The sequence below is a fragment of the Ochotona curzoniae genome, unplaced genomic scaffold (genome assembly GCF_017591425.1).
Source record: "Ochotona curzoniae isolate NIBS_2020 unplaced genomic scaffold, NIBS_Ocur_1.0 patch437, whole genome shotgun sequence".
Taxonomy (NCBI): Eukaryota; Metazoa; Chordata; class Mammalia; order Lagomorpha; family Ochotonidae; genus Ochotona; species Ochotona curzoniae.
The window spans coordinates 35,764-59,519 of NW_024467014.1; the positions used below are offsets into that span (position 1 = coordinate 35,764).

The following is a 23,756-nucleotide window of genomic DNA, read 5'->3' on the forward strand; positions in this document are numbered from 1 at the left end:
CCTGTAGCTCTGTGTACCCCATTCCTCAGTGTACCCTGAGCCACTAGGCTTCCCAGCAGCCCCAGCAATGGTCTTGGCCACAGCCGGAGTGGCTGAACTAGCTCATTGCCCAGGGCATCACCACTGAGCCCACACCGCGTCTTCCTGCCACACTTTATTAGGAAGGAGAAACAGAACCTGCGTACTAGGCACGTGAAAGCCAGGCAAGGGGCTCACCAGACAGGAGCACGGGTGCCACGGCTCGCCCCATGGGCCGGAGGAGGACAGGACGCCCTGAAGCCCCTTCTGGCTGCTATTCAATGCCTTCCTGTTTGTCTTTGATGGCCACCTGTGGGGAGAAAACAGGCACAGTCAGCCAGGGGACTGGCCAATGACACCCTGCAGGATAGAGTGGGGCCGACATGGCTGCTGCCCACATGGGGGCTGGAGTGTTGTGGGCCTGCGACACACCCGTGGACTTGGCTGTGCCTCGAGCTGACCAAGGCCCCTGCCATGCAGACGTGACCCACCCAGGCCCAGACGGAAGCCTGGAGGCAACAGCACAGGGTGGGCAGGCGCCATCACCCAACCCTGGGGTACACTTCCCTGGCCTGGCTGGGCCATGCCCTCACCCGGAAGCGCTCCTCCAGCAGGGAGAGCTCGCTGATGAGGTCGGTGACAGCGTTGGTGAAAGCCTCCTGCGGGCTGTAGTCGGGCGTGGTCTGCACACGGATGATGATCTTGTGCTCCAGTGGGTGGGGGACCTTGTAGCCGGCGAACAGCACCTGCGGGTCCTTCAGCAGCTGCCTGAGATGCAGGAGGATGGGCTGACGGGGTGGCCTTGGGGCACCCTGGTAGTCCCTGGGCAGCCCACAGCATAGCCAGCTCCTGCACTGCTGGGCTTGCATGCCACATTTAGTCACAGGTGCACACACTCCCTGCCCCACACTCCCAGTCAAGGTGAGCAGCTCCAGGGAGGCCCTGCCCCGCACAGGCCCGGGGCCACAGGGGCAGCACTGGGCCTAGACTGGCCACTGACTCAGCTTGGGATGGGCAGGGGCTGCGCCATGGCCTTTGGCTTCACTCTGAGGGCTGGCTACAGGCTCCAGCTGACAAGCCTGTGTACAGGGCTCAAGTCCCTGGGCTGGCCAGAGCAGCAAGCACAGCCTGGCCTGCCTGCTGGTCCAAGGCTTAGCAGGGACAGCAACACTCTGCCCAGGGATTTTGCACACCTCATCCAAAGCCTCTGCCTCCTCCCGCATTCTGTGAACAAGAGATCCTCACATACAACTGCAGTGCCAGGGCCAGTGTGACACGTAGCAGGCATCTCACGTGGGCGCTGGTTCACATCCTTGCTTCCCCACGTCCCACCCAGCTCCCTCCTTGTGGTCCCAAAGCCTTGGGACCCTGCATCCACAACAGGAGACCCAGAAGAAGCTCCTGGCTCTTCATCAGCTCAGCTCCCGCCACTGTGACCATTTAGGGAGCAAGCAGACATCTTTCCTCTGTAAATACACCTTTCCAATAAAGATAAAATCTCCAGCGTCCCCAGGCCACACAGCACTGTTGGATGAGGGGGCGGGCCATCCTGGCCCAGGCTGCATTCCGTGCTACCTCAATGAAGGGTCAGCGTTGTGATCCCCCCGGCAGGAGCTCGGTAATACCCAGGCCCTGCTGGTGAGGCCTCCACAGCAGCCGGACAGGTCCCCATGAGGGACCCTGCTGGTCAGCGGGCCACTTGTCGGCTGACAGCCGTGACCATGGACAGCTGGACGGAAGGAGCCACCCCCTGTAGGGTCACCCTTGCCGCGACGCCCTGCCCACTGGGCAGGCAGCCCAGCACTTACGACTTGATGATGTTCCCCAGCGTGTGGTCCTCCTTATTGATGGTGAAAAGGCAGGCGTTGGGGACCTTGGTGTCCTTGTTGATGGTGATCCTAGGGGTAAGCGGGTGATGCTGAGGGGCAGGTGCAGCCCCCAGCCCTCCTGCAGACCCTCTGTGCATCGAGGCAGCCTCCCTCCATCCCATCGCTGCCCTAGGTTGACCCCTGCTCCTAAGGCAGGATTTCTCAACACAGCTTTAGCCCTGAAAATCCTTTCCTTGCAGGAAAAAAGGTTCTTGACATATTTTAACAGTTTGAAATTTTGTCTGCTTTCATTTGTCAAAAAGCCGAAATGGAGGGCCCAGAACGCCATGGAGGCCTAGTGCCTAAATTCTCGCCCTGTTTGCATTCTGCAATGCCATGTGGGCACTGGTTCACGTTCTGGGTCCTGCTTCCCATCCAGCTCCCTGCTTGTGGCCTGGGAAAGCAGTCGAGGACGGCCCAAAGCCTTGGGACCCTGCACCTGCATGAAATAAACTCCTAATTCCTGATTTCAAACCAGCCCAGCTGCAGCCACTTGGGGAATGAACCAGCAGATGGAATTCATCTGTCTCTCTGTAACTGTTTGCAACAAAAAATAAGACACTCGCAGCTGCAGGTCTCACGACTGGCTCTGCCACACAGTGAGCCGAGCTGTGGCCAGCAGCGCTGACATCCCGGCCACTTTCCATCCAGCCCCCTTGCAGCCCGCGCAGGGACAGCAGCAGCAGGCGGCCCCACGAGGGAGACCTGACGCTCCTGGCGCGGCCCCGGCCCGTTGGGGCCACTTGGGGAGTGAACCCCACAGCAGGAGGCAGATCCCTCTAACTACGCCACACCTCCCGCTCGCAAGTGCTCGACATCCCCCAAAAAAGTGGCATCTACCCCCTGACCTCCTCCGACACCCTTCCCGAAGCTTCTCAAACCTCCCTCCCCGCCGGCACCGGGACACCAGCTCCCCCCAACTCCCGACTGCCGGCCACGGGCCCGCCCTAGCCCCTCGGCTCGGCCGAACCTTCCTGCCCCCGACACCCGCACGCCCCTCCACGCACGCCGCGCGCACACTGCCTCCCGCCGCCCCCGGGCGGCCCCCGCTTACTTCTTCTCCCCCTCAAAGAGCAAGAAGGACTCGAAGGCTGGAGGGGCGTTCATCCTGCCGCCGCAGCCCCCTACACGGCCACTTCCGCCACCGCCGCCGCCTCCAGACGCAACAACGCAACCGCTTCCGGGTCACGCCGCTTCCAGGCCCGGACGCTTCAGGACCGGTTCACTGCCCCCTGGCGACGCGGAGGAGCTTGCGCAAGCGGCTAGCGCGGACTCTGCGCATGCGCCCCGTGGAAGCCACGCCCCCGCTCCTGCTGGTCGGCTCGCGGGGCGTGGCTTGCTGGGTTCCTGCAACCCGGTTGTTTGCAGGGACGTGAGGCTCAAGACACAGCGACGCGTGTGGACGGCCCTTTCCGGGCATCCGGCCCGACAGCTGCAAGTCCCTGGCCAGGTTGGCACCGGCGCCACGTGATCGAAGTCTCCACCACCGCCGCCTCCCTGGACCTGCCCACACTTGCCATATAACCCCAGAACCGCCCACGATCCTGGGCTCTCAAAGTTGTGCACCCGCAGACTCTCCAGAGACCCGTGTTGTGGTGCCATGTGTTCAGACCTCTGGGAAGCGGCGAGCCATGTGGGCACCACCAGCTCCTGTCCTGGCTGCTCCACTTCCCACGCAGCTCCCTGCTAACGCGCCGGGGAGGGCAGAGGAGCATGTGATCCCCGGTTCCTGGCTCCTGCTGATTGCAGTCATGTGGGCAGTGACCCAGCAGATGGAGGTTTTCTGTCTCTCCATAACTCTGATTTTCAAATAAATAAATCATTAAAGAGAGAGAGAGAGGTGGATGGACTCACAGGTGAAGAGTGAGTGAATGGGTTAGGAGGGGGCCTGAGGCCAGTGAGTGCTGCAGGGGGACGGGGGAGAGACGAGGTCAGCTGGAGCCCCTGGACCTGCTCTGTCCCACTGAGGCACAAAGTCCCCCCAACACACACACACCCCAGACCTGGGCTGTCTGCAGCAGCAGAGGGCATAGCCCGGGCACCGGGGGGCCTTGCCTTTATCTCCTGCTGTGTGATCCAGTGACAGAGTCCTACCCCAGGAGGCTGTGGGAGCTCCAGCTGGACAAGAGGCAGGGCTCGGTGGGCTGCCTCCTCCATGAGGCCCTGAGGGACTGACCAAGGGCAGCCGAGCAGCCCAGCTCCCAGGACTCTGTGAGTCTCTGGACCCCAAGCAGAGGGCTGGGCTGCATCCCAGCTTGGCCATTGATGGGAGCAGTTTGGGAACATTGGGTGATGGGGACATTACACACATCTCTGGGGACCAGGGAGGCCTTGGGGATGTGGGGCCAGTCAGGGTGACTCCATGGGCAAGCCAGGGGCTGGAGGGCCTGAGGGGAGGGTTGGTGGGTAGTCAGTAACTTCTCCGTGTGGACCCAGCTCCATGCGGGCCTCAGCCTGGGCAAGGGTGGAGGTGACCCCACTCCTTGGCTGACAACTCCCCCAGTTTCCTCCAGGGCCCACTCTTCCTGGAGCCCCAGCCCCAAGAGCCACGAGCCTGGGAAGTCACGACAGGTTTATTGTCAGAGCACCACAACCCCCCGCCCAGGGGGTGGCCAGGCAGTGGTAGTGGGGCTGGTCTCCGGGGTCCAACAGGGCAGCCCACCTAGGGTGGACCATCCAGGGGTGGAGGTTTCTAGCTGGGCTTGTCATTCTGGCAGAGTCTGGGCCACGGGACCTCACAGGAGAGCCAGAAGGATACAGTCCCCTACAGACGCCACGTCAGAGGTCGCTCCTGCCTTCCGGAATGCCTGGCCCCTGGTTCTCCCTCAAACTCACCAGGCCCAGGAGAGGCCCCGGCCCTGCACCATGGTGACTGGGACTAGGGTGACAGCGACAGCATTGGCATCCAGGCACCCGGCGAGGGGTGGAGCTGGTCTCACGTCGGCAGCCCTGGCAGGTGCCTGGGCACCCCAGGTGGAGGGCTGGTCAGGCTGCGGCCATGTGCCTCCTGCAGGTCCTGCAGCACCTGAAGCAGCTGAGCCAGGGGGGCCTCGGGGACTGGAAGCAGTTGACGGACCATGAGGACGGACACCCCCAAGGGGCAAGGAGGGGAGTACTGGGGCTGAGAGTGTCCCCAAACCCAGACGCCTACCTTCACCTGCCTCTGGGCCCCGGCTCAGCTCCCGGTACTTCTCCCTGTGGAGCAGGACATGGTGAGGGCTGTGGGAGGGCTAGCGTGGGCCGCGTGGGCCGCCTGAGCCACCAGGCCGACTCCCACAACGTGGACACAGGACTGACCTCCCACTTTGAGCCACCGCCTAAGCGTGGGTTGACCAGAAGGTCCACTATGACCTTTTTTTTTTTATAAGACATATTTATTTTTATTGGAAAGGCAGATTTACAGAGAGGAGAGACAGAAACATCTTTCATTCACTGGCTTGCTCCCCACATGGCAGCAACAGCCGGAGCTGAGCTGGTCTGAAGCCAGGAGCCTCTTGAGGGTCTTGAGCCTCTGCAGGGTCCCAAGATTTGGGCCATCTTCCATGGACACTAGAAGGGAGCTGGCGGGGTGGGGAAGCAGAGCATCCAGGACACAAACAGGTGCCCATATGGGATGCCCGTACTACAAGGCGGGGTATTAGCTTGCTACACCACTGTACCAGCCCCAACATTTTTTTAAGGCTTTATTTTTTTTTTATTATTATTATTGCAAAGTCAGATATACAGAAAGGAAAATCTTCCATCCTTTGATTCACTCCCCAAGCAGCAGCAACAGCCAGAGCTGAACCCATCCGAAGCCAGGAGCAAGGAGCTTCTTCCAGGTCTCCCACGTGAGGGTTCCAAGGCTTTGGGCCACCCTCCACTGCTTTCCCAGGCCACAAGCAGGGAGCTGGATGGGAAGTGGGGCCACCAGGAAAAGAACCGGCATCCATGTGGGATCCCAGCATGTGCAAGGTGAGGACTTTAGCCGCTAGGTTATCGCACCAGGCACTCAACTTTTTTTTTAAGTGCAATTCTTAAAAGGGTTTGCTCAGGTAGGAAGTGTGGTGATACTCATCCTAGGCTGGGTGGTTCCTTCCTTACGGCTCCCCCTGACTCACCCCTCGGCTGCCTGCCTGCTCCACCCTGCAAGGGGTGTGCCCCTCTGGGAAGCCCCAGGCAGCTCCTCCTGCAGCAGTGGGTGCCTTCCAGGCCCTGGGGGACAGGCCTTCTAGCAACTGGAGCAGCCACTGGTCACCTTCTCTCCATGCTGCCACCCTTCCCTGCCATACCCACTGTGAGACCCAGCCAAGCCTCAGACCTGCTTTCACTTGCCCAGCACTGACCTGCAGCCCTGGGAAGCATGCATACAGTCCCACACCGCCCCCTGGTGGAGCTCAGGGTGGCCAAGAGGCAGGCAGCAGGGGCCTGCGCAGCGAGGTCACATGGAAAGCCACCATCTACTCTGCCTACATCCCATATGGTCACTGGTTCGAGTCCCAGCTGCTCCACTTCTGATCCCACTCCCTGCTAACATACCTGGGAAAGCAGTCGAGGACGGCCCAAAGCCTTGGAACCCTGCACCCATGTGGGAGACCCGAAAAAAGCTCCTGGCATGACAGGCTCAGCTCCTATCCTTGCAGCTATTTGAGGAGTGAATCACAGCAGATGGAAGATCTGTCTCTTCTCTCTGTAAATCTTTCTAATAAAAAATAAATCTTTAAAAAAAATGTTTACTTAATTTGCCAAAAGGCAGAGAGACAGAAGGACAGAGAGAGCGCTCCCATCTGCGGATTTACACCCCAGACGGCCACAGTGGCCCAGTTGGAGCCCAGTGACACTCCAACTGGTGCACAAATGAGATGCCAACCTCACAGGTGGAAGTTTTACACACAACATGCACGCTGGCATTTGTTTCTTAAAGTTGTACTAGGGGCAGCCCTTAACCAGCCACTTGGGATTCCTGCATCCCACGCTGCAGTGCCCGGGATGAAGTCCCAACTTGGCTTGCAATCAAGCTTCCGGCTAACGTGCCTGGGAGATGGCCCACAATGCCCGGTGCCTGAGTCCTTGCCACGCATGTGAGGCCTACGTGGAGTTCTGGGCTCATGATTCTGACCTGGTCCAGCTCTGGCTGCTGTGGACACTCTGAGAAGGAACCAGCAAATGGAAACATCTTTTTCTACCTATCTGTATCACTCTACCTTGCAAATCAGTCACCGAATCAATCTTTGCAAATAAAGTTGTTTTTTTTTTTTAATGCCTCCCATTTTTTTCTAATCTGCAGCCACAAAAGTAATCAACATGGCTGAGGACTTTGGCGTGCCAGCTAAGGACCAGGCTTAGGCTCTGAGGGTACGCATGGGAGCACGGTAAGCCTACCCGGAAGGCCAGATCCTCACGGGAGCCAGCCTCATGCTGCAGGATGGTGGTGCAGGTGCCCTCCCTGGAAAGGACAAGAGGCTGCTGGTCGGTGAGGAAGTTGGCACAATGACTCAACTGGCTAACCCTCCACCTGCCAGCACTGGCATTCCATAAGTACATGTCCCAGCTGCTCCACTTCCACTCTAGCTCCCTGCTGATGGTCTAGGAGAGCAGTGGACGATGGCCCTCCACCTTGGTCCCTGCACCCACGTGGGAGATCTGGAAGAAGCTCCTGGCTTCAGATCAGCTCAGCTTCTGGCTGTTGCCGCCATTTTGGGGTGAACCAGCAGACACAAGATCTTTCTCTCTAGCTCTCCTTCTCTGTAAAACTGCCTTTCCAATAAAAGAGGGTGCTGGACCTGGCGGAGAGAGAGGTGCCAGCCACTGAGAGGCAGTTCCAGCTGGAATCTTGGTTGCAGTCCCTGACCTGGCACATGCCATCCTCCTGCTCACCGTAGGGTCGGCTCCACGCCCAGGAGCTGCCGGTAGATAAGCTGTGCTTCCAGGTCATGGTCCAGAGGGTCGTTCCACTCCTGTAGGGTCACCCGTGGCCGAGTCTTGTCACAGCCCACATCTGGGGAGAGGGGCCAGAGGGCAGAGTTATGGATGGACGCTATGGGACAAGCTCATGTGACTTTTTCATTAGTACAGATGGACTCAGGGACCCTCCATGGGGCTGCTCGCGGGCCCGCAAGCCCCACCCACTGCCTAGCAGTGTATCGGGACGGGCAGGGCAGGCTGATGGCCTCTCCCATGCTGGGCTCCGATGGCTGAGGATCAGCTTGGCCTAGAGGGACAGGGCGCCCAGTCTGAGTCTGTTCTGTAAAGCACATTTGAGGGAGGGTTGTGAAAGTTCTAGAACTAGAACTGACATTGTGGCACAAAGGGTTAAGCCATGGCTTGTGATGCCGACATGTCACACAGGCACCAGTTCAAGTCCCAGGTTCTCCACTTCTTATCTAGCTCCCTGCTAATGTTCCTAGGAAAGCAGCGGAGGACAGCTCATGCTCAGGCCCCTGCACCTTAGTGGGAGGCCTGGTTGCAGGTATAGGCTCCTGGCTGTGGAATGGTCCAGACCTGGCCATGGTGGACATTTGGAGAATGAATCAGCAGACAGAAATTTGATTTTTCCCTTTCTCTGTCACTCTGCCTTTCAAAAAATAAACCTTTTATTTTTAATACAGGTATGCATCCATGTTCCATCCCCTCGCTCACTCCCCAGATGGCTGCAATAGCTAGGGCTGGGCCAGTCCAAAGCCAAAAGCCAGAAGCTTCCTCCAGATCTCTTCCTCCCTTGGGTGCAGGGTCCCAAGGCTTTGAGCAACCCTCTACTGCTTTCTCAGGTCATAAGCAGAGAGCTGGATGAGAAGTGGAGCACCCTGGTCTTGAACCAGTGCTCACACGGGATGCTGGTGGCTTTACCCACTATGCCAACCCCTAAATAAATGTTACAAAAAAAAAATTCTGGAACTATACTGTCTGACATGTCATTAGCCAAGTGAGGCTATTGCAATCAGGTAAAATCAAACAACACACTACAGATTTGAAGCCCAACTCTTCCACTATACCCAACTGCACGTCAGAGCTCAGCAGCCACACATGCTAGGGGGCTGGGGTACATGGGCCATGGGGACATGCACCACGCCCTGTCATCACCAATAGTCCTTCTAGAATCTTCTCTGTCACCCTTCCTACAGCTCCAGCAGCAGGTGGTGAGTACAGAAGTGCACAAGCCCAGGGGCTCTCCTTGGCCCTGATCAACCCAGCCGGAGGAGCAGGTGTTGAACTCAGTGAGCCACCCTTGGGGACGGGGTCCTCATTCCATGGCAGGACACACACACAGGATCTCAATGAGCATCCAGGCTGTGGCAGGTGCACCATGTCATAGCCGGGGGGTGCCTGGGGCCCTGACTTGTACCTGACTTGCGCTTCTGGTGGCAGCAGCTCCACTTGTCCCCACGGAAGATGCCAGGGTGGTAGGAGCTCAACAGGCCGGGGTTGTTGACACTCACTTTCCGCAGTGCCGACAGCCACTGGTTCAGCTCATTCACACACTGCAGGGCACATGGGGGAGGGGGCCGCAAACTGCTCACATGCCACCTCCTCCACGAAGCCCCCTGCCCTTGCAGTTCCTACACTGACACAAAAGCGCTGCAGCCAGCCGACCCCTCAGCCCGTCCCTGGGTACTCCAGCCCCTGCTGTCTGTGAACACGGCGACACGTGGTAACACCCAGGGAGCTTCCCATCAGGGAGTGCAGCCATCCTGACCCCGCCTCCTCCACTGTGCCTGGTGTCCCCGGGGCTGAGCCGCTGCAGGCTGCGCACCTTGCACTGTAGGTAGACGGTCTGTGGCCGGCCCGCGTCGTCCGTATGGATCACCTGCATGACGTGCGAGCTGCCAAAGCTCTTCTCCTCCACCTTCTCGGCAGCTCGGATGTTGGCCAGCTTGATGAGGATGCTCTTCTGTGGCGGGCAGTGGGAGAGAGGACTGCTCTAGATGCCCGCACATGGCTGGGTAGGCAGGGGAGTCTGCCTGCTGTGGGAGTGCCCACAGCCAGCCAGGACAGAGCACCCCAGGGTGTGACTAGCTTGCCTGGCTTCCTGGTGGCTGGCAGCAGGCCACCCTGAGCTTTAGGGACAGAGCCAGGACACACAGCCAACTCTCTGTGGCTCCTGGTCCTGCCAACTATGGGCCACACCGTGCACCTTTGGGTCATCTTCCACAATACCTTATTCTTCAGGCATTTAAAGTCCAACCCAAGCTGCTCCCCTCTCCCAACTCCACCCCCCAACACGACCTACTCAGGTGGGAGAGAGAGGTGTCTACGCAAACAGCCTGTGTGGGGCAGGTGTCCGGCAGGAACTGATGTCACTGCTTAGGACTCCTACATTCCACAGTGGAGGGCTAGGTCTGAGTCCAGCTCCACTCATTTCTTTTTTATGATTGTTTTATTTTGAAAAGTTATAGAAAAACAGGGACATAGAAAGAAAGAGAGCTTCCATCTGCTGGCTCACTCCCTAAATGGCCACCACGACGGGGTCCCAGAACAGGCTGTCGTCACGGGTCCACACAGCCAGGATCCCCACAGTCCTGGGGTCAGTGTGCACAGGGACTGTGCTGGAGACCAGCTGGGACCCTCTGTTGGGAAGCCAAGCAGCTAGGACGGTGGGGGGGGGGCACCCACGGCAGGCCGGGGCCAGAGCCCAGGACCTCCAGGATTCCCAGAGGCACCCCTCAGCCCCCTTCCTCCACGCAGAAGCCAGAACTGAGCCCCGCAGACCCTGCTCTTGCTTGTAGCTGACCCGCAGGACGCCGGCAAGGTCGGGCCACTCCGCGGAAGGGAACAGGGGTCTGCGCGTGCGGAGAACGGCCCACCCACCTTGGAGCTGGGCGTCTTGGCGAAGCTCAGGGCCTCAGTGGTGAGAGAGAAGTAGAGCTTCTTGAAGGAGGAGGAGGCCAGCGGGCCCTTGCCCTTGGTCCTGTGGAGGAAGAGCGGCCCCTCCTTGACCGGCGGCGCCTGCAAGCTCAGCGACTGCAGCTGGTCCAGCTCTGCGGGGAGGCGGAGTGAGCGCGCCCGGGGGCGGGGCCTCGGTGGGCGGGGCCACAGGCTCGCGGGGCGGGGCAAACGGACCTGGAGACTTGTGAGGGGCGGGGCCACATGCTTAGGGGCGGGGCAAAGGGACCTGGAGACTGGGTGAGGGGCGGGGCCCTTCAGGGCGCAGGGCAAAGGGGAAGCCGATGCTGGGGCAGAGCCAGACCATGCTCACCCTCCTTCTCCTCGATGTCCACCAGCTTGGTGATGAAGTCCTTCAGCTGTGCCACGCCATGGCGCACTGTGGGCTGCAGAGGCTCCATCCACGTCTCTTTGGCTCTGGAAGCCAACGTGTCCATATTGCCCACATTCTGAACAGCCTGGAAGTGGGCGGGTGGGAGGGGAGAGACAGTGACCGCAGAAAGGACTAAAGGCTGTGCGGGGAAGGGCCCAGATCACCGGACCCCGCTCCTCCCTCCACAGCTGCAGCCATGGTGGTGCTTGTGGCCCCAGCCCAGTCTCGTAGGGAAGCAGGGGTAAAGGGACCACAGCCTCCTTGACCACTGGGGTCTAAATGATACCCCTTCTCTGCAGGTGTCAATGTCAGACTGGGCTGCTCAGACCCTGGCCACGCAGGAGTCCCGCGCCCGCAAGCTGTGTGGTCTGGGTCCTCCAGCCTCCTCGTGGATCAGGAGCTCAGAACTGGAGAACACAGTACCGGCCCAAGGTGGGCCACCCCGCACCTTGGCCAGCAGGAGCAAGGTGCGGCTGGTGCGGGCGTCCGCGTGGCGCTCCCGCAGGTGGAACAGCTTGGGCGACATGATGGCCGGAGAGAAGAAACGCAGACACAGGAAGCTGGTGACGGCGACGAACGGCACGTTCTGGAGGGTACAGCGGGCACTGGGGTCCTCCCCTGGGCCCCACGCCGCGGCCCTCCCGGTGCCCCCATCCGCCCCGGCCTGGCAGCGGGCAGAGCGCACACCTCGTGCTGTGCGTCCGGGAAGCGCTCTCGGACGCGCCGGAAGAGTTGGCGGAAGGTGGCACGGATCACGGCGGGGCAGGTGCGAACCGAGCGGCAGAGCGCAGCCAGCAGCGTCCCTAGGTGGGCGCGCAGAGTCTGTGCGCTCTGCTCCAACACCTCGGCCTCGGTGGGCGGGCGATGCAGCCCGGAGCACCTGCAGCAGGACCAGGGGCGGGGAGGGGAGGAGCAGATAGTTAGAAAGTGGATGAAAGACACACCCACCACTACCACCACCTCCGCGCCACCTGGGGTACCCCAGCCTCACCCCACGTCCTTCACTTCCACCTTGCTGGGGTCTAGCTCCACGTATTTCTTCTCCTCGAACACTCTGTCAATGACGGGGCCCAGCACGCCGTGCAGATACCGCATCCCCGCCACCTGGGGGCCACCACCAGCCGCGTTCGTCCTGTTCCACTCTGCCCACGCCCCTTCCCCCACCCCAGGGTGCGTCCATGTCAGCTGCAAGAGGGGCAGCCCAACAAGCTGCTCTTCTAGTAATGAATGCATGAGTGAGTGAATGGACGGATGGATGGATGGCATTCCTGGCCTTCAAGGGCCGCGGGGGCTGTGGGCAGGATCCAGCTTTGTCTCTTGGCCTCTCTGTAGACTGAGGGTCGATTTCTCTTGTGACCTCACCTTCAGAAAAGACTCCATGGACTTGGAGGCCAGGGAGTTGCTCCGGAATAGGGTGTTGGCCTCACCTACAAGCAGGTGTCCCAGTGGGCAGGGGGGACGAGGCAGGAGGACCATGTAGGGAGCAGGAGGTAGGGCCTCGGAAGTGACCGCTGGGCAAGCGCCACCTGCCGAGTTCCTGTCCACCTCTGCCCCTGACTCCTCATGTTACCTCCCTGGTTGCCCCATGGGTCACTCACAGAAGAATCCCTTCTCCCTGCCCCCCCCCCCCGACCTCTGGCCCTGGGGCCAGCCTCACCCCCACCATCCCCCAGCCCCAGCCCAGGCCTCACTGGTGCGGCCCAGCTCCAGCTGGAAGAGCAGGTCCAGGAAGTCTTTGGCCAGGCCCTGCCCCAGGAAGAGCCTCAGAAGGTTGGTGGCCACATCCTGGCGATACTCAGCACTGGTAGTCTCCTCTAGGATGGGCAGCAGGTGCCCTGGGCCCTGCAGAAGGCAGAGGAGAGGTTAGAAGGACAGAGAGGACCTGCTATTGTCACTGGACGCCTCCTGCCCACTCACCCCACTTCCCTGGGCGGGGGGGATCCCCTCACCTGGGCGCCCAGCTTCACCTCCTGGCACAGCAGCTGCACCAGGGGCTGGTAACAGCCAGAGGGCAGCACGGTCTCATCCCGCAACCGCACCTCCAGCTGCAGGGAGCCTAGGGTACCCCTGCAATGGGAGATCTGTGACTTCTCCACCAGTGGCCCAGGCAGACCGCTCAGCCTGGAATGTCTGTGTGCCCAACCCCCAACTGCCCTGCCTCCCAAGCGCCTGTAGACCCCACACCTGACCCACACGGGCAGGCCAGGTTCAGCACCTTCCTGTGGACACTGTATTGAAAAATAAGCAGAGATCTTGCAGCCCTAGTCTGATAAACCGCTTGCCAAGGATGTTGGGGCGGGGACTGCTCAGCTGGCTTCCTCGCTCTGACTGAACCTGAACCTTCTCAAAATGGAGCAGCTCAGCATCCTGCCCAGCATAGCAGAAGCTAGTCAAATGGGCCCTGGGACACACCTGTCCACCTGGCCTGCACCTGCTCAAGATGGGGCATCTGGGGATCTTTGCAGGGAGGCAAGCTGAGGCATCCTAGGGGCCAAAGGACTCCCCCAGACAGGTCTGCCGGCATGCTGAAATCCCAGCACAGGGCATGCAGTCAACGTGGGGTATTTTTAGCAAGCGTGCATGGGAAGTTCTGAATGCTTATCTGTACACTAGCTTAAGTTCAGCTTCCAGTGACCGTCCTGTTTTACCTGGAGTCTCTGTCCCCTGGAGGGAGGAATCTAGGGCTGTTCCACTAATGTCTCCGGGAACTTGAACCCTGCTCTGCAGTCTGTGGGGAAGTCCTTAAAGGGAATGGGGAAAGAGTCTCTTTGTGAAGCTTCCAGAAGGCAGAAAGTTTCTGAGCTCTAAGGCCAGAGCTAAAGGCAGGACTGTGAGAAGGAGGAAGCTAGTTCAGCCTGGATGAGAAGGGCCCCCGTGGCTGTGTCCTCTGCCCCTTGCCTCCTACTCAGCCTGCAGTCCTGCCTACCCAAAGTCAACTCAACCCCCAGTTCTCCCAGCCCCTGCTGCCCGCCAGTCAATACTCACTCGTGCGGCCGCCGTCGCCTCTTGGGCTGGTCGGGCTGCAGGCGGAACCAGCCCTCCTCCTGACCCGAGGCTCGCAATCTCTGCATGTCGACCACCACCTAGGGGCAGGGTGGGCAGGCAGGGGGCTGCATGCACAGACCTTCTTTGCCATGTCTGTTTTTAGGGGTGAGGGGCACCTGCCAAGGGTCTCTGGTCTTGGGGAGTCCCAGGCTTCCTGAGTGGTCCTTTCTGGGGAAGCTGATGGAGAGGGTGACCTGAGATGCAGGTCAGGTGAGTAGCAGGTGCAGCAGAGGTGGGGGAAGTTGGGGTAGTGATGATGGCAGGTGCAGTCTTGGGGAGGGGCCAGGGGAGAGAACAGCTACAGTCTTGATGGGGAAGCAGGGAAATCAGCAGGTGCACCCTGGGGAAACCATACTTACTTTGCCCAGGAAGTCATTGCGGCTGACCAGGTCCCAGTCCCAGGCCTCCACACACAGCCCCTCTGCTGCCCCTTCCTCCAGCTCGAACTCAAAGGCCTCATTCCAGCGTGGGTAGCATGACTTCTTCACAATCTACCAGGAGATGAATAGATAGGGCTCGGGCCAGCTCCCCATCCCTCCACCCCTGCATCAGAAAGACCCAGGGATGGGAAGGAACTTGTCCAAGGGTACCCCAAAAAAGGCAATGACTACACTGAGAACCCTGAGTTTAGTGTTCCCACACCAGCCCAGCTGGACCATCGGAGGTCCCCCTAGCCTAACTGTTCCCTGTAGGGTAAAAGAGTGGAGTGGGTGGCCGTGGGCTCCCCACTCTATACCTCCAGCATGACCAGAGGCGTTGGGGCCTGCTGTGTCCCCTCACACAGACAGCGCCAATCTGACCTCCTAGGTGCTGATGAAGCTGGGGTCAGGGGCATCCCTGAGGAGCTCATTCCCTCCCGTCAGATTCTCACCGAGGTCTCCTGGGTCCGGCCGTTGTAGCGCACTTGGACAAAGGGGTCAGACGCACCGTTCCTGTCCCTGGGAGCTAGGTCCCTGGTGGTGACAGGGATCAAGGTTATTGGGGAGGGGAGCAGGTGATTGTTCCCAGAGCAGTCACCCCTTCCCACCCAGGGTCCCCACATGGGCCACCCTAAGGACAAGGCTACGACATGTACAGACCAAATAGCTGAACAGGGCAATCTCTCTCGAATGGGATTCTTTACCAGGGAAATGCGGAAGTCAACCCCTGCCCCACGGAGGTATGGAAGACCCTCTCTTTCTGAAGCCCTGATCACAGCGTCCCCCCCCCAAAGCCCCCCCCGCCCACCCAGTTCAGAGCCCTGGGATACAACGAAGCCATCCTTCCTCTGGCTGCTGTGAATGCTGGCTGCTGGCACCCAGTCCCACATTTCCGACACTAACTCTCTAACGCTGGTTATCTTTCTCCCATCTTCCCCTGATGGAGGTAGGGCAGGTGTCTGCCACATGGCTAAAGTGCCACTTACTGGACATCCTGTTGAACCAGCCCCGGTACCAGTCCCAAATCTACTTCTGACCGAACTCCCTGCTAATGGGCCTGGAGGGCATCAGGCGATGGCTTGAGCCCTGGGCTCCCTGCCACACAGGTGGGAGAGACCTGGATGGAGCTCCTAGCTCCTGGCTTTGGCTTGGTCCAACCCCTGGGCCGCTGCGGGTTCTAAGGAATGAACCAGCACGCAGGCCATCCATATCTATCTCTGGGCCTTCAAGTAAAATGAAAATAAATCAGAGTCATCCAGTTTTGCAAGGCTGTCAGACAGAACCCCCAAGGCTGGGTCTGTCTGAAAATGGACTCTCTCTGGCTATGACCAAGGGGATTCTTGACGCTCTGTCACTGACATCCAAGGGGCAATGAGTCCCATCCCTCCTTGGAGAGGCCTGGACGCTGCTCCCCCTCTACTGGGACTTGTTAAGTGGCAGGTTGGGCCTGGTCTCCCTGTCCCCAGCAGCCTCAGGGGAGGCCAGGGAATCCATGGCTGGTGGGGATGGCTCACTTTGATGTCTACCATTTCTGCCCCTCCTCCCCCAGCACCACCAGCCTGTGCCCAGACAGCTTGGTGCCATGCATGGCCAAGGAGCACAGGGCGTAACTGCCCCAGGGAGCACAGTGTGAAGACTGCAGGGGGCAGCCCCATACCAGGCCTCTGCCCCTGCCACAGCTTCCTCCCAGGCAGGTGAGTGGTATGGTGGAGCTGTGGGTGGTAGTGGAGGGGGTCTGTGATATGCTGGCTCTCTAGGGGCCGGTGGAAGGGGCCCTCCTTGCTCAGGGCTTGGGCTCCGAGTCAGAAAGGAAAATGAGTTCCCCACACGCACAGTGGTGTGACTCACACCCAGACTCAAATGGGAGTGGATGAGTGGATCGTGGGGCTAAAAATACTCTGGGGGTGGCCCTGACACAGGTGACAGGCGGGGGAGCCTTCCAAGCCACTGTTCCTGTCACCACCTGCCTGTTGGGAGATCCCCAACAACTCCATCCACCTCCGCATGCCCCAGGATGAATTCCCATGGGAGTTAGCACGGGGTGGGAAAGGGAGGAAGAAGGGGGCAGGGCATGGCCTATCCTTGAAACAGCATCCCTCCCCTCCCCCAAGGGGACACGACCACCCAAGGGGATCACCTAGGAGACTCTCCAAGTGAGAGAGTGGCCATGGGAGGGACCTGGGAAATGGAGGGGAGGACAGGGAAGGCGATCTGGCCGGCACGGGACCCCCTGCCCATTCCCCAGCCTCACCTGGCCTCCAGCACGGCGCAGCGCAGCAGCTGCTGGGTCCCAGGCCCTGGCACCACCTCCAACCGCAGGTGGATCTCGCCCTGCACCTCTTCATCAGGGTCAACCTCGGTCAGGTGCGCCCACCCGCTGAAACCTGTAGGGCTGCAGCTCAGCCTGGTGGGTACCCTCACCCAAGCCCCGCAAGAAGCAACCAGAACCAGAACCCCATGAGTCAGGGCCAGGTGGCTTCATGAGTCAGCAGTGCCTGTCCCTCACACCGCCCTGGCCTCACAGACAGGAGCAGGTGCACACCAGGGGAAGCTGATAAGCGGACACAGCAAGGCATGGGCAATGGGACTGGAGCATTCAAGAACTCCTTGGTCTGAACTTCTTTTAAAGAAGTCCAGTGAGGGTGGGGCCTGCACTGTGTTACCCAGCAAGCCTGGAGCAGGTGCATACCTCCCAGCAGTTTATATTCTGGGACTTGTTAAGTGGGGGTTAGGGTAGAGGAGCTCCCCAGGTTGCACCAGAACAATGCTATAGACCTGGGACTTGGCACTGGGACCCTGGGTGGAAGGGACTTCACAGGGTACAAAGGAGAGGCTCCCCCACTGCACTGCACAGTGGGACATAAGGAGAGCCCTCCCAGGAGGGAGAAGCAGTCTTGATGTGGGAGCACACGGGGCGGGAGGATATACTCGCACTCTCTCTCACATATACACACACTCTCACACTTGGAGCTCTTACCCTTAGGATGGGAGGCTAGGGTGTCCCGGGTGAGACACACCTTGCCGATGACGTCATCTTGGCTGCAAGGTAGAGACAGCCAGAGTCAGGCAGGGGCTTGGTGCCGGTTCTCTCCAAGCTCGGGGCTCCCCGGGGGGGAACAGGAAAGTTGATACCCCAGTCCCTCGCACCTGCACCTGGCACCCACCCTGCTGTGGACCCTGCATCCTGCACACTCATGGGCATGGGCCGTTTCCACATGGGGACCCACCTATCTGCTCCATGCACACTCATGCACATGCGTGATGTGCCACGTGCACACCCACGCCCTCTCCCCGGCCCCCACAGTGACACACAGGGGCCTGAGTGCACCCACTCCCTACCCCCAAAGAGCAGGGTGCACCCACCTGAGGGCGTCCTCATCCATGACGTAGAAGGCAACAGCATGGAAACTAGGTGGCAGGTGTACCTGATATTCCTCACCCCAAAAAGGGCACAGGGTCTTCCACACGGTGGCTGTCCTATAGGAGCAGCCTTCTCAGTAGCTGCCTGGGGCCACCCCAGGTCCCAGGCCGGGCCAGGGCTAGGCGGGGCTGTGTGACTGCAGCCTACCTTCCCACTGCCCCAGCCACCTCCCTCCTCCCACCTCTGAGTACCAACATCTGGCTCTGCCATCAGATGCCCTGCTCTTGTCTCAACCCACCCACCACCCATCATGACTCCCTTACCCATCTTTGCTGGGTGGGACACAGGTATCACACACTAGAGGGAAACAAGACCACTACTGGGCACAGCTGGCTTTGGGTCACAGGTCACACAATAGGGTAGAGGTGGAGAAGGGACCACAAGCTTGGTTTCCCCAGCCTCATCCAGCTCTGGGCAAACCCCAGCAGGCCAGAACTGTGAGGGTGGGGAAGCTGAGGCCCACCCCGAGCACTCAGGTGAAGGGTCAGTCTCATGACCTTGGTGTCCCTGCCTGCCTTGGGTCAGTTAGAACCAGCATGGCCTCTTGAGCCAGTGACAACCTATAAAGGGTGTGGACCCTGTATGCAGGTGGGGCATGACTTGGGAGGTCAGTGGCCTTGGTAAGGGGCAGGTCCTGGGCACTCAGCTGGGCACAGCAGCACTGTGGCTTTGGCTTTGAGCTTGGATGAGGGAGGGCAAGGGAAAGAGGGAGGCCCCAGCCAAGACCAGGTCAGGCGGAGGAGCCCAAACTGGGGGGTCCTGTGTCTTTGGGCCGTCCCCTTGGCCAATGGAGTTAGTGGCTACAACAGCCAGCTTGTTCCCTGGAGTTAAATGGGCCGGAAAAGGGCTGTGATGCCAGCTGCCGTGACTAACGAACATCTGCCTCTGTCAGGCAGATGTAAATGCTGGAGAGGGCACAGAGGCAGGGGAGAGGCCCTTGGCCCAGAGCCCAGGCCTGAGGAAGCTACTCCCCACATGGGTGGTAGAGTGCCAGGTTAGTCTCCCTCGCCTCCTGGTGCGGTGGAGCAGGGCACCCAGCATGAGGGCTCCAAACCCTTGCCCATCTCCATCCATACCCCCTCAGGGGGCGAGAAGGCTGCCTCCAGCATCCCCAGAGCAGGGGTACCTGATGAGGGGTTCGCTGTCCACCTTCACGATGCAATAGGGGTCACTGCTCCCGGTGCTGCAGAACACAGGGAAAGGGTGGGGTCAGCAGGGGGCAGGGCCTCCAGCGCAGCTCCCAGCCCCTGACTGGCGGTTGGGGGGGTTCCTACAGATCCCAGGGAAAAGCAGGAAGGGCCTTGAGCATCCTGGGCTGCAGATCAACGGCTCCCCAAGGCCCCAAACGTGCCCCAGCATCAGCCTAGGAAGGAACGGAGCAAGAAGGGCATGGACCCCATACCACCACTACACTGTTCCTGCCCTCTCCCACCCCACCCTATCACAGCCCAGCCCCTTTCTGCTTCCCTGCTGCCCATGCTTCCCTCAGTCCCCTCCTTTCTAACAACCCTCTCCTGGGGCTGCCACTTGCAAAGCTGCCATCTGCGATGTCACCATCCCATATGGGTGCCAGGTCAAGTCCCGGCTGCTCCACTTCCATTCCAGATCCCTGCTAATGAGTTTGGGAAAGTAATAGAAGATGGCCTGAGTGCTGGGGCCCCCTGCCACTCATGTAGGAGACCCGGATGGAGTTCTTGGCTCCTGGCTTCAGCCTGGCCCAGCCCCAGCCGTTACAGCCATTTAGGGAGTGAACCAGTAGATGGAAGATATCTCTGTGCACGTTACTCTACAACTCTGCCTTTCCAATAAATGTCTTTTAAAAAAATTTATTTTTATTGGAAAGGTAGATCAGATTTATGGAGAGAAGGAGAGACAGAGGGAAAGACCTTCCATCCACTGGTTCACTCCCCAAATGGCCTCACAGCCAAAGCTGAGCCGATCCAAAGCCAGGGGCCAGGAGCTCTTCTGTCTCCCATGTGGGTACAGGGTCCCTCTGCTTTCCCAGACCATAGATAGTGAAACTGGAGCAGCTAGGACACAACCAGCACCCATATAGGATCCCAGCGCCTGCAAGGTAAGGATTTAGTCATTCAGCCATCGCGCTGAGCCCATAAATAAATCTCAAAAAGAGGAGGTTCCTCCAGCCTGTGTCCTCCCCACTGTTTCTTCCATCTGAGTAACCTGAGGGTGGGGGGCACCTAACTGTCCAGCAGGGCCTGGCACGAGACAATCTCGTGAGTGCTTACTGAATGCATTAATGGAAGGAAGGCTAAGCGATGCCACACATCTCCGGTTGCTGGGCTAGTGACCTGGGAGAAGGACAGGTACATAATGGATGTTTCTAGAGCTGCCCTTTTCTGGCCCGCCATCCACACACAAAGAAAGGAAGTATATTTACATGTTGGAGGCTGGGAAATTCCAAACTCCACTTCCCTTCTCGAAAGAGGCCCTTCTTCCTTGCACAGGAAGTCATGGGGCCAGCAGGTTCCAAGGCCCTCCTAAGACCCAGCAAGCAATGTCTGTCCTGACTTGTTTTTTTCCACCCGCAGAGTGGGAACTGTCATGCTGGCTCCCAGGTTGGCTGCCTTGGGTGTCTGAGATGACATGGAGTGTGTGTGTGTGGGATCATTATTCCAGAGAGCCTGCAACTCATCACCCCAAAGCCAGGGGACCTCAGGACCCCTCTGCAGCCCGTGTACACGGCACAGCTGCGGGACCCGTGAGCCACGCATGCGTGCTTGTTCCAGGAGTCTTCAACAAGTTCATGGCAGCAGGGCAGGGGGCGTACAGCAGGGATTTGGCACAGCCAGTAGGTAACTGCATGGAATACCCACATCCCACATCAAGTGGAGTGCTTGGGTTCGAGTCCCACCTCTGGCCAAGGCACATCCCAGGAGGCAGCAGGTGATGGCTCCCGTATCTGAGCCCTTGTGCTACCCGTGGGGGAGACCTGGATGGAGTTCTCACAGCCTGGATACTATGGGCATTTAGGAGAGTGAACCAGCAGATGGAGGAGCACCTGCCTTCGCTCTCAATAAAGAAATAAAATATATATATATTTAAAGCACAAAAGCTCAGATGTGCAATGCAAGGGCACCCAAGTGGGAGGAACAGAGAGATGGGAAGCATCAAGAACGGGCTGAGGCCGACTGGAGGGAAGCTGGGTCCACTCGCGCTGCCCATGGTGCCCTGTTAGGCACCCTCTGACCCACAGCGGCTTGTGGCTGGGCCCCTCTTCTGCTTCTCCTTCGCCAAGACAAGTCGCTGCGGGCCCAGGACTGGCCACCAAAGGGCCTCTATATTTAGGGCCTTGGCAATCCCCAAGCTGTGGAAGACGAAGGATGAGGACAAACCCTTAAATAGCCCTAGACCGTGTCTCCTGGGTCACAGGGCGTGGGACCAAGCCGACTCAGGTACCCCTGCGCTGGGGGCTGCTGGGGAAGAGGCCAGCTGGCAGGCAGGTGTGGGTAGGTTCTAGAAGCTTCTTCCTAGGCTGGGAGGGCAGTTCTGTTCAGGGAACAGAAAAGCCAGGCAGGAGTGGACAAGTGGACGCGGCCACTGTGTGCCCCTGACATTCTCTCCAGAACGATCTTAGACAAGAGGAGCACCCCTTTGGCACCCTGAGGATAGGTAGCAAGCTCCCAGTCCCTGGGAGAGTGCAAGACACTGCTGGAGGGTGTTGTGCTCAGGAGACAGGTTGGAGGCTAGCTCACCCCCCCCCCCCCCCCCGGCATCCAGTGAGGCCACCTGGGGTTCCCTAAGTCCCTGCCATGCCCATCCCCAGCAGATGTCCATGCTACGCTCGGGGCCAGAGCAGTGCACCCCCCAGGTCCCCCCACCAGACTATCTGTCCAGCACTGTGGTCAGGCAAGGCTTTGCGGCCTGTGTCCACTGTGGTCAGAGCAGATTGGAACCCTGACTCCTGGGCACCTGCTGTACAAGCCTCAGTTGCCCAACATGTCAACCTTACACAGTGCAAGGGAAAATGGCCCAGGTCCCTCAGCGAGTCCCAGACTTTTTCCCCCACCATCAGCCTAGTTACTCACCTTCCACCCCACCCACCCATAACAATCCCATCCTAACTTGGTAGGGGGTGGAGGAGGGATGTTTTCCCCTGAGGGATGTTTCCTTGAGAAGGCCTGGTCTGCCAGGGGGCAGGGCCAGGTGTTGCAGGGGCTGGGGCAGAGTGGGACAAGCCAGCTGTGCATGGTGGGGGCAGGGACAAGAGGAGGAAAGAGATGCAGGAAGCAGGAGTGACTGGGAGCCCCTCCCCTGCCCATCCTGGGCCAGCTGCTGCCAGGAGCGCGGAGAAGAGACAGACGGAGGGGCCGCAGCCAGAGCAGGCAGAGATGACCTACTTACTAGTCAGTGTCCATGGGAGGGGGATGGCAAGCTCAGAGGTGGGCCCCAGGACTGAGACCCCTCCTACAGCACATCTGTCTTTCCAGAGACCTCATTCCCAGCTGCTGCCACCTCCCTTCCTCCCCTTGCCCTGCTTTACACAAACCCACCTTGAGATTCCCCCCCACTCCTCTCTCACCATTGCCATGGCAACCAAGAGCTCAGGTCTCATCAGGCCCAGGGGGGCCTTGAACTGGAACTGCTCCTGGTGCTGGGCATGCTGGGAAACTCACAGGGCCCCCCCCACCCTGGATCCCGGAGCCTGCTGAGGTGGCCCAGCGAGGACTTTGGACCCCAGGCCCTCTGCCAGGCTGTCAGCAGCCCCACTCTCTCTCTATAGAGGGATTTCAACCCCCAGGTGAGCCAAAGGAAACTCAGGCCTCAAGATGACGCCCCCTCACAGCTGCCACCGAGCTAAGCTGGGCGGGCTCTGTCTCGCCGGCCACTGAGGAAGGGTCCTTGTGAGATTGCACCCTCCCTAAATCTGGCCAGGGGAAGCCCTAGATTTCAGCACCCCTCAAGAGTCTAGCACTTTAAAACCTCTCTGAAACTCGATTTACCCATCTGTGAAATGGAACCAGGAGGACCACCTGACTGGGTGGACAAAAAGCCAGGTAGACAAAAAGCAAGACTCAGAAAGCAACAGTGACCTCCTTCTGCCCCTGCTCACCCCACCCCTGCAGCCAGTAGGGGCAGCACCTCCTGACCCTAACCCATCAGCCTGCTGCAGACCCCAGGTCTCAGACCTCCTTCTGCCCATGTGCACGGCAGGATACACCCCCCGACACTGCCCCTGGGCTCCAGAACCTGGTCAGGTGCACACACCCGTAGACCGGTTGAAGAGGACCCTACCCCTTTTAACTAGGGGGTATTCCACCCCCTGCAGCCACAGTTCCCCGTGGGTTTCCGCAGTCCCACCAAAGCTCCTTCTCATCTGGAGCCCCTCTTTCACGCTCAGCGCCCCCTCTGCCCAACCCTCACAGATATTCCTGTCTGTTCCTCCTGTCAGCCCTTCCAGCACGGCAGCCTCTTCTGTCTTGGTCCTCCTGCGCCAGTTGGCCGTGGGGAACCTCAGAAAGGTCAAGTGTAGGCAGGGGACGAGGAGGGGAGAGGGGGGCGCAGCGCCCTTCCCCGCAAAGTTGGGGTTCCCACCCCACTCCAGCTGCCCGGAGCGTGCTTACATGTCCTTGGCGGGTAGGTTCTTCGCCTCCACGATGCGGATGGACAGCGAGCTGCGCTTGGCCATCGCGTGTACAGGCCGCGGGGAACCCCACGCCACACGGTGCTGGGCAGCAGCATGCAGTGGTCGGCGGGCAGACGCGGGGACACTCCCGCCCCACGTGCAGGGGAGT

The 23,756-nt window shown here is 59.7% G+C and overlaps 2 protein-coding genes across 6 annotated transcripts; both read right to left on the minus strand.

Moving 5' to 3' along the window:
* Positions 1-86: 86 nt before the first annotated feature.
* LOC121167998 (DNA-directed RNA polymerase II subunit RPB11-a) lies at positions 87-3,224 on the minus strand. Of its 3 annotated transcripts, none has more exons than XM_040997746.1 (4): positions 2,941-3,148; positions 1,827-1,916; positions 582-786; positions 102-328 (listed from the first exon to the last, which is right to left on the minus strand). In XM_040997746.1, the coding sequence occupies exons 1-4, from the start codon at positions 2,991-2,993 to the stop codon at positions 293-295; spliced, it is 384 nt and encodes a 127-aa protein (XP_040853680.1). In that variant the 5' UTR covers positions 2,994-3,148; the 3' UTR covers positions 102-292. The 3 variants fall into 3 exon arrangements, with proteins under 3 accessions (XP_040853683.1, XP_040853680.1, XP_040853681.1); XM_040997747.1 differs by having other exon boundaries at positions 107-328; positions 612-786; positions 2,941-3,115; XM_040997749.1 differs by lacking the exon at positions 1,827-1,916 and having other exon boundaries at positions 87-328; positions 612-786; positions 2,941-3,224.
* A 1,217-nt stretch (positions 3,225-4,441) lies between these two features.
* On the minus strand, positions 4,442-23,722 carry LOC121167999 (ras GTPase-activating protein 4-like). Of its 3 annotated transcripts, none has more exons than XM_040997750.1 (21): positions 23,586-23,722; positions 19,130-19,186; positions 17,946-18,059; positions 17,560-17,621; positions 16,834-16,966; positions 15,035-15,116; positions 14,523-14,654; positions 14,104-14,201; positions 13,068-13,185; positions 12,810-12,960; positions 12,481-12,545; positions 12,110-12,222; positions 11,806-11,998; positions 11,567-11,704; positions 11,059-11,203; positions 10,671-10,840; positions 9,616-9,753; positions 9,208-9,343; positions 7,743-7,863; positions 5,038-5,081; positions 4,442-4,943 (listed from the first exon to the last, which is right to left on the minus strand). In XM_040997750.1, exons 1-21 carry the CDS (start codon positions 23,648-23,650, stop codon positions 4,822-4,824), a joined length of 2,397 nt encoding a protein of 798 aa, XP_040853684.1. In that variant the 5' UTR covers positions 23,651-23,722; the 3' UTR covers positions 4,442-4,821. The 3 variants fall into 3 exon arrangements, with proteins under 3 accessions (XP_040853684.1, XP_040853685.1, XP_040853686.1); XM_040997751.1 differs by having other exon boundaries at positions 5,032-5,081; XM_040997752.1 differs by lacking the exon at positions 9,616-9,753 and having other exon boundaries at positions 5,032-5,081.
* Between the last annotated feature and the right edge of the window lie 34 nt (positions 23,723-23,756).